A 13608-nucleotide genomic window follows, 5' to 3' on the forward strand; every position below is an offset into this window, starting at 1 on the left:
GCTTTATACGGGTGTACCGGTACCTCTGTTCACAAAAATAGGGTGTGGAATGAATTCACATCACGCAGTGAGCCCTGTACTACTCAGGGAGAATTCCCGCTGGAGTAAGACTTGAGAAACTATATATAGAGCGTCAAAGTCAACTATACATAGAATGCTATCAGCAGCTTGGAGATCATTATGCGTTGAATATCCAGTTTAAAGTGATGCTGCCTCAAGAGCAATTTTCTAGCCCCATATTAGGCAGAACTGGATCACTGCCTAGGGCTAGGCCCACAACCTCATGTCCTAGCCTAGGCCCCATGATCCTATCTACCGTATTTGAAATCGATTGCTGCAAGCCCATGTTTGGACTAACACCAGGAACAAAATGAATTATAAAAACAGTGATAATGAAATAGTCGTCACAGTTCTCCTTGCTCTTAGTTGGGTAAGGTTGGTGTACTGATCTGTCTACTGCCATCCCTTCGGGCAGCGATCTGAACCCCTTGCTGAGAAAGGTAAAACGCCTGAATTATTGCCATACTCTGGGGTCGGTGCATCTTGTATGGCATCCTCTTAACTGTGGCCTGGCATAATAGCTGTTAGATTTTTTCAGTGCGCTTATGAACATTGATGGATGTTTTGTTGCATCGCAAAATTGGTCTCACTGTTGTGGAGCATAATTGTTCGCTTTTATATAAATATTCGATTGTGTTATGATACGCTACGGATATGCAAACTTTCTTTTTCTTCTCTCCCAAACGTAGAAACCACATTTCGCGTACCTGTATCAATATGCGAGTGCCACTTCTCCCCGTGCTGGTGTTGGTCTCCTTGGCCGCCTTGGATGTGCTACCGGAATGTGAAGGTGAGAATGCCACGTGATTCGAGGCGCCAAGATCTGATAACTTGCTGCTGCTAAAGCGTGGCAAACCCAGTGCAAGTGCAATACTGCAGTGTAGGTTTGCTGATAATGTGCATATGGGGTGTCTGTGTTGTGGCTTGACTACAAGCTTATCACCATTGTATTCGACTTGAAAAGTATGGTATGAAAGGTCTAGTTGAAACTATAATAATTATTATGGCATCTGTGCTTCGTTTACTGATTTTATACATGTATATGTAGCTGTAAATACAATGATACATTCAGAATTGTTGACGAAACAACGCCAGTTGCGTAAAATGTCAGATACGATGTGCCCATTGTGATCTTTCTCCACAGCGAGGAAATTTTTCTGTGACGGATTCAATGTTAGCATCAATACCAACAAACTTTCGTACGGAGGTGCCCGTAGCGCGTGTTCGGAACAGAACATAGGGCTTCTTAGAATCAAAGAACATAACTTGCTGAAAAAATCCCAGTGCTACAAGGTAAGAATTTAGCATGTCTTAAAGTTCTGAAAAAATTCTGCACTCAATCACTATAACACCAACACCCTCATCAAACGAATAAGGCACTCACATGGATTCGTTTGTCAAGGCACTGTGGTTATTAGATATATTTAATCCTGTCTGTAGGACTGGTATCAGAATATAAGTGCCATGATGAGAATTTCCTGTTCACTCCCAACGTCATGCCCTATCGTTTGTTCTACAGTCCATTCATTGGAAACTGGCACCCTAACTTTTTGGTTTCTCCCGCACATAGTTGTAGATATCGTGAAAACAACAGTACATTCTGCGTTGTGTGACCCGTGCAATTACTCCTTGCCACATTTGAGGGCTGAAAAGTCCAAGAACAGGGAAATAGAAATTCAGCCAGGTTATACAAAATTAGGACAGGTATGCCATGGTAAAATGTGTGGAAAAGCAGATCCCAAACCCAGATTTTTGAAATTTAAAGTGGGTTTTTATCCTCAATTCTGCCCAAATAGGATTTCCAAAAGGCAGCGGGACTGTTTCCGATAAATGGACTGTAGGCTTTGTGTTATCGGCCCTCTAAAGTTCCCTCAAGAGATCCAAAATTATCCTTTGGCGATTGACCTGTACTTGCTTAAAACATTTAATGTTCAATGCTTCTGAATGCTTCTGAAGCGTTCTCAAGAGCACGAGTGTTATGGAATCATACTTCTACTGTTGCTTGTGGGGTTGGCTTATAAATGCAGGAAGTACGTGCTGTTCCTGGCTTTTCCAGTTGGCGAAAGATAAACATTTTTTCAATAGACCTAGAAATAGAGCCAATACTCAATGCCGCCTATGCAGTATCAAAATCCCAAAAGGCATGATTATTAATAGCAATGGAACCACTGTGCATGCTAGACTTGGATGGAGAGACAATGATAACAATTAATAAGGCAGTGTTTACACGGAGACGAAACGAAACGAAATGAAACGGAACGGAATTGCCCTTGAATTGTTTTCAAACCATTTGCGCGAATCGACACGCTAGTTGCAGTTTTCTAGCTCATGAATGCTGTTTTGTGCACTTGGTTTCAATATTGTCCACACCATAATATCATGTATATTCCGGCGCGGAATGGTTCCCATGACCACGCTCCTTTCCAATCGTTTTTCACTGTATAAATAACGTTAGGGCGGAGACGTTTTGAAAACATTTCAAACCACTTTGAAGTGCGTTTCCATTTTCGTTCGGTTTCGGGTGCGTTTTCTGCATGATCGCGTAAATGATAGTAGTAAACGCAACGATTTCTTTTCATTCCGGTCGCTCTTCGTTGTGACCCAGCCGAAAACGCGGAAAGACCATAGCAAGTTATTGGGTGCGTTCGATTACACACATTTCGATCAATCTTAGAATTAGTTAAAGTGGATGCACCGTTCGGTTACACTTAAATCTCTCTACGGATTTCCGTACGAAAGCTGTTTTCTACGTTGGGTCCTCCGTAGGACTTTTTAAAATATATTTCGCATTTTCCGGATTTTTTCATGTCATGCATGGCAACGTTCAAGCCGCGCGACAAACTTAGTACACACACCGTACACCACGTTGTTGTTGTTGTTGTTGACTTTTATTTTACTTCACCAATTGCACAGGCATGATTGCCTTCTTACCAGCCTATAGGTCCGGTTCTCACAGAAAGATGAAGAAAATTAGATGAGGAAATGTATAGAGATAAAGACATGCAAGCGGTATGATTATTATTATTATAATGTTTGTTATGACATTGTGTGTATGTTGACACTCAATTTGTGTGAATTTGTTTATAATGTGATAACAAATATAATGTAGTGGAAGCATTTCATGAGAATATATGTGTGAACATTGGCAGACTTTGTTGGATAGGGACAATTTTTAGCAGTCCAGGGAACATGAAGTACGGAGAGGGGTGTTGGACTGTTGGCTTAGACGTGCAAAATAAAAGGGTAAATGCGGTTTCTGTTCGTGGTGCATGCGGTGGGCACGTGCAGCCAACGCGTCTCCAAAGCAACCACGCATGTTTAGCAGTCGTGGAGAAATCACGTAGAGTGGAGAAATCACATAGAGTGGAGAAATCACATAGAGTGGAGAAATCACATAGAGTGAATTGATGAAAGTCAACAGGGAGGTTCTGCTATACGTGAAACGTAGGGAAATCACGTAGAGAGCAGATGTCTGGGTTGGAGTCTACGGCTTTGTGTGTTTTGGGTCCCGATTTCTACGTGTAGATGAGGTTCCCTCCGTTGTGGCACACGCAAAGAAAATGCGTAGGGATCTGCTGGGTATCGTTCGAGTGCAGGCCGAAAACTGCCAGATATGGAAGGGGAAATTCCCAGTACACATTCCACGTGACTACTCTACGTGAACGCAGAGCAGAACAGGATTTCTTTACGTTACGGGAACACGAAGAGAGTTCGCGTGATTCTTTGCGTCGCGTTCCCAAAACGTAGAGCAGAACCTCCCTAGTAGCTCTGATGTTTCACGTATGAAAATTTCGTGCAGTTCCTACGTTATTTTCATACGTAATTCGGTAGAGCGAAACCTCCCTAATGCCATGCTAGGTGCACGTGTGAGGTGTGCACAGGCTAAAACGTGATCCCATTTTACATTTTTACGTGTAGTCGTTCGTTTACATGGCCGCAATCCGTTAATTCGAGAATTTAAAAACCTGGACCCAATTGTGCAATCGAAAGTACAAGTGCCGAGAAACCCCATTAGCCGCATGCATGTACCCCTTGTGCCTGGCCACAAGTTCCCAGTTGACTGTGGGTAGCAGCACGGCTGGAAAAACCGCTCCCAAGCAAGACTTGAACCAGGTATCTCTCGTATCTCAATCATTGTCTTTGACCAACCCGCTGTGCCTGCCTGCTTTAAATTTGATTCCAGAAAGTAATAGCCAGACTTGAAAGGCGGGGACTACAACATATATGGCTTTACAAAAGACAGGGAAAAGGTTCTCTTGATATCAAGAGGTCCAGGATCACTGAGCAGGCGGACGATTCGCCCAGACCATTCATATGTGCAAGAGGTAAGCGATGTACATAAATTGGTTTCTCATAATGAGGACATATAGCAGTATCTCACTCTGGGAATCACGAGGTCCATATTTTCGTTGTTCCGTGAAGCATTCAAGATACATTTTCGAACTGGCGAACGCCATTTGGGGTGGTGCTTGACTGCTTGTTTCCTCGACCGAAACCATTGCGTGAAGCCAGTGGCAGTATTTTCACAAGTTACAGTTTTGTCAATTCACTTAAATGCTTCTATTATAATTATACAGTCAACTTTGCGTATAACGACACTCGGCGGGGCATACTACACACTAGCATATCGATGGATATTTTTGTGATTCCACATTTGCATTCATATGCACTATATGTATTATAACCTTGAGGAAAAAGTCCTTGGATTCTATCCCCACTGCATGTCCGTGCTCTCATTGCTCTGTATAATCACTTGTTTTCTCCATGTGTAAGATTGGGATGAGTGCAGCACTGATCCATGTTCTCAAGGAGAAATCTGTGTCAATGGCAAAGGGAGTTACAAGTGTGAAGGTAGGCCACGTGATCTGCTGTTTGTTCGAGGCACGGTCTTGCTTCGGCGCTCATTGAAATGATTTTCAGGAGTAGATAAGATTTGAGTATGGCTACTGTAGAGATTGGATCGAGCAATATTATTACCGATCCGGAGGGCGGATATTGTCTGGCTCTCGGGTCAGGAACGTCAACATTAGGCAATCTCGACACGTCGGCGAGGGCTCCAAGAAGAGTTGTCTAAAGCAGTGATTTTCAGAGAATATTGTGCATGCAGGTACTAAGGAGACGGAAAGTACGTAATGCCAGTGTTACAATGTGGCGAATGGGGAATTGTTTTGATAAAAGGAGCGAACTTTGAGCGAAATCGGAAATCTGGCCATGCCTGAAAATATGTGGTGGTTAAAGATGTTGACTAGTTTAACCCTTTGTGGACCGAGCACGAGTTAACTCGTCCAAAATATGTTCGCTGTTTTTACGAGGACGAGTAAACTCGTCCTGACAGTGCATACATTTGTACAGGGCATATAAACCAGTGTTCAAATTATCGTAACTCTGCTGTCCTTTCTCCAATCTCCGCAAATGATAGGCCGTTGGAACATTGGCTCCTTTTAACCCCTGGTGGACTTCATTCACCCAGCAGGACAGTTTGGTCCCAAACGCTGCGTTCCTTCGATATGCTCCAAAATAAAATAATCGAAAAAATATTCGCCAAGTATTCAAACAAGGTACAAAAACGATGGGCCACCGCTGCACACCACAACAAAGCGCAGCTGAACCAACTATCTTCGCAAACCGATTCAAGTTACCTAGTAAATTAGTAATGCTTAGCAATCCAACTTTCGACTGACGACTTGCTGAGTCCCTCGAACGAATCGATCTATTTAAACTGTCCAAAGGCGGCCATTGCGAAGGCCATCTTCAGGGGAGATGCTACGTTTTGAAATGTGGGGTAGACCACCACCATAGTCTGCTACAACATGTCCCCAAGCGCCGACAAGACTTTAGTGGTCTTGAATAAATTTACGAACTTAGAAGTTGCGACTTCGGCGGTAATAGTCATGAAGTTGATTGTTCCAACTAGGAACACACGCTTCTTGCCGAACTTGACACTTGACTGACTCACGACTGCCATCCGGAGCACACGAGGAGCACGTCGCACCTTCCACTCGGCAAACCTGCAAGAAAGCACCACTCCCTGCTCAATACACAGTGTTTCGGGGAATTCACCCAAAACACTGTGTATTGAGCAGGGAGTGGTGCTTTCTTGCAGGTTTGCCGAGTGGAAGGTGCGACGTGCTCCTCGTGTGCTCCGGATGGCAGTCTTGAGTCAGTCAAGTGTCAAGTTCGGCAAGAAGCGTGTGTTCCTAGTTGGAACAATCAACTTCTTAAATAAATATTTTATTCACTAAATATCACTTGAGAAATATTTCAAATTTCTCTCCCACAGTCATGCACTAGCCGAATCCAACCACGTGGCAGGAAAGCACTCACGGAGCACCTTCATATGCCCTTCGCTACCAGCACTTAGAAATCATGGGAAAAACCCTGCGCTCCCAGAAACTCGAATGAAAGCAGCCGCGAAGAGTCACTTGTTGATCAACAGCTCAACAAGACGAGAAAGAAGAACTGCTCCAAGACAACAAATCAGCGAAACAGTGGCGCAAGATGGCCCGCACAGTTTTCCTGTCCTGGGAAGCTAGTGCAATGTTTTGCAAAGCCCCTGAGCGCTTGATTTTTGTGCGGTCGCCGCTTGGTGCCATGACAAACTAGCCGTTGGCTCGTGGGATGTAAGAAAAACCTTTGAGCTCGATACGTGGATCGAGAGCGGATTTCTCTTACATGCGTGGCAGCAGCGCACATAACTTCTCAAAGATGTGTGCGGTGATCATGTTAACACTAGTCAGCTGGCGAAATGATGCTGCCATGATGCTTTCATCTTCGGTCCATCGTGTCTTTGTTCTTAGCTTTGCATCCCAACAAATTCCTCTATTTTAATATCGAAGTGTATCCCGGTTCTCCCTATTCCGTAGTTCGATGTAATCATCTTTATGCTTGGTTCACGATACAAAGAAGCCGCCTCCGAGCTATCCGGCCTATATCAGCGAAATTGCCTTTATCTTTTAAAAGTGTTTTCTGAATTCTGAAGTGTCTTTCGGCCTGTAATTAACGTGAATGACGGTGTTTGGAACTTTTTTAAATGAATATTGCATTAAAATGCAAATTCATTTTCGAACCATTTGACACCTGGAATACCTGTGATTATGGTGCAGTGCATGTATTCTCAACAAGTCTAGATTTTCTTTGTGTTGGCCTCAGATTCGTTAGAAAGATAACCATTTTCACGTCTATAAATCGTGTCTTGTTTTCTATGTTGCATGCGAGATAGATCGAAATGAGTGTGTGGACTCGCCAGATGTTTGCGATCCTGGTTTCAATTGTACAAACACCATTGGAAGTTACATATGTCGTGGTAAGTGTCGCAAGCGGCGTTCATTGAAATGTTTATCAGGCCTTCACCTGGAATATTCTTTACGACGAACCTTTACATTGTTTTTATTATTCTATTGTCTTAAAGATGTTTGTGTTGCTCCTTTCGTGGGAGCTTGCGCTATTCCTGCCGACTTGAATTCTCAGTTGCAAGCTCCCACGTAGGGAGCAACACACAATTCCTCATTTATCGCGAAGTCACACCAACGTCTTCTTCACCTTAGGTAAATACCCACTTTCATGAGTGACCACACCTTCAACAGTACCATCACGAGTCCATAACCCCTCCCCCCCCTGGGGTTATGGACTCTTGGTACCACATTAATAACACCCCTGCCATTTCCCATGTAGCACTGCACTTTTCCCTAAAAGAAGTACTAGTCTGATTTTCATATCTATCGCCTGAAGAGACATCACAAAAGTAACTAACCAGTATCCATTTACTTTTGGAGAATCCTTCAAATAAAGTCTAAATGAATAATGAAACGAAATGTATGCATGGACGTAATGTCTACGTAACTTCGGCCCAAGGTAATCACCATGGAAATCACCATGACTACAAGATACTTATACCGACAGGAGGCTTATCAGGTAAAGATATACTACAAAACTAGATCAGGCGGCTGGTGATAATATGCCTCTTGAATCTGGCAACCCCCGGTGACAACTTGACCATTCCCTTTTGCGGATAATTCCTTTCATGGGAATTAGCCACAAAACGCAATTAGAATAACAAGAATGATATAAATGTTGAGAGGAGCATGCGTACCCCATTTAACTTCCTTAGTTTTCCCCATCTAGGACAAGAAGTTGAGCAGTTGAAGTAAAAGATTATTCCTTACGACTAATGATTAGTTGTAACCGTGGGATTTAGTTTTATCTTTAGTTCACTAGTTCTTCCCTATGAATTGCTTTTGCCAATTGCTTTTGGGCAATTTTGGCACTAGGGAAACTGGGAAATGTTTCTCTCACCAATCCATTTGGATGAATCCGATCACTCTCAATAGGAACGTTATCATCTAAATTGGGTATTTTATGCGCCCATTATCCCATTGTTCCCAAATGGGAACATCCCTCTAACCCAGCTATGTTGACCCCTGGGGTTAAACAACCCAAAAAACACTTGGGTGATAAATCTCGAAATGAGAGAATAAATCCTTGAAGGGTCGGGATGATAAAGGCTAAGCATAATGCGAACGCACCAGCCTATATCAACCAGGACGAAAGCTAAGAAGGAAAATTAGAGAACAAAAGTGAATGCGAAGACATTTGGAAAACGTCCGTCCGTTAATTTTAAAAGGAAACTTTGCCTACGACGATAAAGTAATTTGAAAATTGTATGGCTTTGCTTTTGGACTGTTGCCAACATTTATTTGTTGATGTATGTGCATTGTGGCTCCACAACAGCACCGGTATATTCCAAGATATGTGCCGAGGTGAATTTCACCATCAGGCTTGAGCAAACTGGATATGGAGATGCGGTCAACCAGTTTAGGTGTGAACTCCTGAGACGCAAAGAACATGACTCTTTGAAGAAGAATCACCGGTGCTATAGGGTAAGATGTGAAATTGGTTATACATGTAGCAGCAGTTACAGAGAGCGGAGTCCTCCGGTTCGATAGAGTGCTCAATGCGGAAGCAGAGCAGTAACACACGAGTCGCAGAGTACCACGTGTCTGGATTGCTGTAACTAATATGTTCATGGCAATCTTCAGATTGCCATCTGGCATGAAACTGTTAGTTTCAACAATCCAGACGCGTGGTACTCTGTGACTCGTGTGTAGAAGCAAGTAGGGAGGTTTAGTTCCCACGTAACGGAAACGCGTACGTGGGTGATCCACGTAAAGTGGATGAAGGGCACCCACGTTGCAATGTTGTGTTTAGTCACACGGAACAAACAAAAGCATGAAGCGAAAGGCCCAAACCTGGTCAAAGACGAAGCTATCCGGGCCTAAGAAGCCCATCCAATATTTTGATTTCGTGCTTCGGAAACTTCTTCAGCTGAGCACCCTCACAGGTTGCACAATGCACTCCATTCTGATTTTCACCCACGTTCTGGCGGAACGTGGGTGAGCCTCCATACACGGTATGTCGTGAATCAGAAAACGTCTGTACGTGGGTCACTGAGTATCACGTGGTACACACACGTAAAGTACCCACGGATTACGTGGGACTAAACCTCGCTATTACATCACTAAGGACGTTAAGCAACGCGAAAGTTCGAACTTATGGTGGATATGAAATTTCGGGGAACTTTACTTAGGGCGCCCTTACACTGCGACCATGAGCACACGTCCATGCGTCAGCAAAACGCAGAAACGTGGCAGTCGTGCTCACACTAGGCCTCGTACACACGTAGACGTGAAGTTGTCGCACAAACTTTACGAATTGCAGTTCGTATGCGTGGCTGGCTCAACGCCCTTGTCTCAGGGGATTCTGTGCCTGCATTAGCTATGCTTGTCATATGCTATGAGAGTGTGTCTAATAATAATAGTATCCAAAAGAGTTCGTGCGTTTCCTAATAAAGTTGGGGCCCGTTTGGATGTAATTTTCGCGTGTTGCATGTTGGTGGAAGTGCCTCGTGGCTCGTATTCTTGAAGTCGACGAAATTAATTCATACAATCATGTAGGTATGGACTCTTGAGGGGCTGACATCCAAGCGCTTTGGCTTTCCTGACCTCGTCGTCAGAGCAAGTGCCAGTGCAGTGAAAATTCTGGTAGTGGGAAGGCCTCTTTTCCGGGCAAAGCGAAGCACAATCATCACCATGTATCAGTACAATGAATAGGTAAACCCAACACGAATGAAAAATGAGAAATGGAATAAAAAAAGAAAAAACAGTTCGCGTACAAGGCAGCAAATGCTAACCTTTCCGCTTCTGTCTCTTTTGAGCTCCGCTACATGTGATGGTTGTGAAAAAAGGAAAAGAAAAACCCCAATAGAAATGAAAGTGCACAACCGGATAGAGACTACTAGTATTGGTGCTTGCACTCCGTTTCCCACACGCGCACGGACACTTCCCCGCACGCACACTAGCACACGCATGCGGGTACTTACATACACCGATCTCCATAAACACCTCTATTCGGTTGTGCACTTTCATTGAACGAGTACACTGTAGAAATTGGTCACTGAGTCACTCTACTAATACAAGTACTACTACTACTGACCCGATCAACTGACAACGGAGCAACTAACAACAAAATTGACATCGTCCAAAAAGGGCAAAGAATGCATATATGGCGGTGCGTGCGTGCAGGACCGCAACTACAAATTTAAATGTGTAAATGTCGAGGATGAAATCGACAACCGCCGAGTTTCATGAATCAACACACTGGAAATTTGAGAAATTGAACAAACTTCAGGCCAAGGTTGAACACAAATACGCTTCACGTCTACGATCATGTTACCGCCAAGTCGTGGCACACCTCTCTGGAGGTCGCGGTCACGATTTGAAACGTGGCCGCGACGTTTTGGTCAAGGACCACCTATCGTGGGGTTGACAGCTCTTGTACGTGCTGACGTCGATGCATGCGTAGACATTAAATTTTTACTTGCAATTGATATTTTGCCTATACATGTATCCAATTTTCAATAACACCAATGTAATGTTATATTGCTCAGTTGAGCCAATAGCATGATGAAAAGGGAATGCCGCACCTAGGTTTTGATGCTCCGAGCCTTGCAGGTTTTTCTGGCATTGTAGTATGCTAATAAAAGGCGGATAGGCTGAAAGGGGAGTAAGTGTTTTTGGTAGTTGTGGTGCCGTTGTCGTATCTGCGGAAAGTATCGCGAAAACATAAGCGTGAAAGTTGTTCCTTAACGAAGTTGAATACTCCACCTGATTCACTGCCGGATGCCAATGCTGAGACATTTGTTCTGATCCTGTCTAGCAGGAATCTAAGTGTAAAACGTACATTGGTACCCTCAATGTTACTTCTGCCGTTCTCAACTTTAATTCTGCAATCTTTGCGTCTATCCAGGAACTATTAGGAGACCTCCAGGGAAAGATTGCCGCAATCTGGGTAAAGAGGGAAACGCTCATCAATCTCAAAAGTGGTAATGCAAGTGAAGGGCGAAACCAAAACGCCCAGGGTGCCGGTATCTGCCGTTCAAGTGAGTGCTAACTGTTCTTTTTTTACTGAAGCGTATGCTGTAAAGATACAAGAGATATCTCTTCTACGTGATAGTTTTTGTCTTGGTGTGGGTGCAAGATTGAAGAAGAACATAAGGGGCAACGTGAAACAAATGATCCCGCCCTAGAAAATGACATGCGGCGTCATGATGTGTCCCATTACTTCATTAAACGCCTATCACATTTGGTAGGGCGCAAAGGAACGCGACGTATGGATCAACTATATTAAAGGGCCCTGCTTGCAAACTTGTTCCAGTAGAGAATAACTGCTTCAAACCTCGTTCCCTTGTGTTTTCTTCTATTTTATTTTTAAGATAAAACTCTGAAATTATAATTACCGTACATGTATTTTGGAAACATTGAAAACGGTGGGACACACGTAACTTAGTTATGCGTTAGAGTCCGCCAACTAAACCAGATTTTGAGCAGTCAGACGTGCACAATGAACCTTCCCTACCGTTTTCCTGATTTCCATTTAAAATATTTTCCTTGGCTCACCATCTCAGTGAGGTTAATTATTTTTCAGATTATTTTAATAGTTTGATAACCGCAATCAATAAGACAAGCTGAATCGACATTAATTTTGTGTACACTTTATTCATGCAATGTAAAACGGTGGAGACAATTTGCAATAAAACGATGAAAAAATGAAGAAATAGTGTAGAGAACAATTAAGGATTCAAACAGGTTTTCGTACAACACTCATCAGGAATCGTCGTTGTACTAAAGGCCCCTGAACAAAAACAAAATTAATAGTGATATGCTTTGCTTATTCAATAGGGCCGGCCGGTCTTTCATGTGCATTGTATGTTGTGGAGAGCTTTGAAATTGTTGACTTTCTGCCATTGGGCCCCCAGTACGGAGAATCTCCCCTTTCACAACAGTTCAAGTGATTAAATTCTTGTTGTGCATGTGGATGATTTCTACCTTCTGGAATTTTCTGTTTAAATTCTGAGTATCTAACCAATTGTATGAGCACTAGGGTTAGCCGCTTCATTGGTTTGCGCAGGCTACACTAGCCAATGTTGACTAGCAGGAATTGTGAGTTTCACATTCATAACATTTATATGATGGCAGTGGGCCGTCCCCAAGACTATGTCGAGTACAACAGTCGGAGGAGAGGGGGGGGGGGGAGCGAGGGGTTTTGTTTTGTATTTGCTTAATTCTCTACTAGCTTTAGTGATTAAATACTTTAAAGTGTTCTATCCAATTTCCGTGCTATTGTTTGTAGAACAGAAGGTTTGCCGCCCAAACCCATGCGGTATTAACGCAAAATGCAGAGAAGGACGAGCAATCGGTGCTCTTCATCGCTGTGAGAGTAAGTTTCGCTTTGCTGCTTGTTTTGGCTTTGAGAGTATTAACGTCTAGGAATGTTGTAATGCTGTTAATATTGTGTTTCAGAACAAATTTGAAGAATAGAACTGTTCGGTATTAGGCACTACTACAAAGTCATGATTTCGGAAAATTTATTTTCATTGCTATCAGGTTCGGGGCTTCATTTCCTCTGTGCTGCGATGATGAGTCCACAAAGGACAAAACAGTCCAATCCGCAGATTGACTCACAAATTCCACATCATTTCACTGGGGTAGCAGTAGTAGAATTTATTTTATTTACCATCGGATGCCTCAACAGTGATATACACAACTCTTAAGAGGGCCGATAACGGGATAAGTGGAAAGGAAAAGAAAAGGAAAAAAAATAGAAAAAATAGGAATCCAGACATCAAGCAGTAGAGTAATCAAACACCAAGTCAACTTCAAGCATAGTACAAGAACTATCAAGATCATCGAAAAACTCAACAGATTCCAAAAAGGTCAAAATAATTCTTAAACGCCGCTGGGTCTTTAAAAAGATCCCTGAGTTGGTTTGCAAATGTAGTGGAACGGTGGTGTCTGCGCCACTCGGCAGGCAGTGTATTAGAGAAAATTGCTGCACGATTCGAAAAAGAATTTACTCCATCAGTTGTCCCGTGCTTAGATATGGCAATGGTGGCATTAGAGTGGCTTCTAGTTCTAAGGCCTGTTGTGATCGGTGGACATAATTCCGTTAGGGTAGGCAGTGAGATGATGACATGATTTCTATGAATAAACTGGG

The 13608-nt window shown here is 43.2% G+C and overlaps 1 protein-coding gene across 1 annotated transcript in view; it reads left to right on the forward strand.

The window, feature by feature from the left end:
- Nucleotides 1–414: 414 nt before the first annotated feature.
- LOC135819439 (fibrillin-1-like) overlaps nucleotides 415–13608 on the forward strand; it is a 28007-nt gene continuing 14813 nt past the window's right edge. Inside the window, exons 1-9 of the mRNA XM_065332650.1 lie at nucleotides 415–500; nucleotides 750–850; nucleotides 1205–1353; nucleotides 4244–4385; nucleotides 4834–4911; nucleotides 7280–7363; nucleotides 8788–8936; nucleotides 11362–11494; nucleotides 12745–12831. Coding sequence (XP_065188722.1) covers nucleotides 778–850; nucleotides 1205–1353; nucleotides 4244–4385; nucleotides 4834–4911; nucleotides 7280–7363; nucleotides 8788–8936; nucleotides 11362–11494; nucleotides 12745–12831 — 895 coding nt within the window. The 5' untranslated portion in view covers nucleotides 415–500; nucleotides 750–777. The remainder of the gene's footprint in view (nucleotides 501–749; nucleotides 851–1204; nucleotides 1354–4243; nucleotides 4386–4833; nucleotides 4912–7279; nucleotides 7364–8787; nucleotides 8937–11361; nucleotides 11495–12744; nucleotides 12832–13608) is intronic.

The sequence above is a fragment of the Sycon ciliatum genome, chromosome 6, assembly GCF_964019385.1.
Source record: "Sycon ciliatum chromosome 6, ocSycCili1.1, whole genome shotgun sequence".
NCBI classification, from domain to species: domain Eukaryota; kingdom Metazoa; phylum Porifera; class Calcarea; order Leucosolenida; family Sycettidae; genus Sycon; species Sycon ciliatum.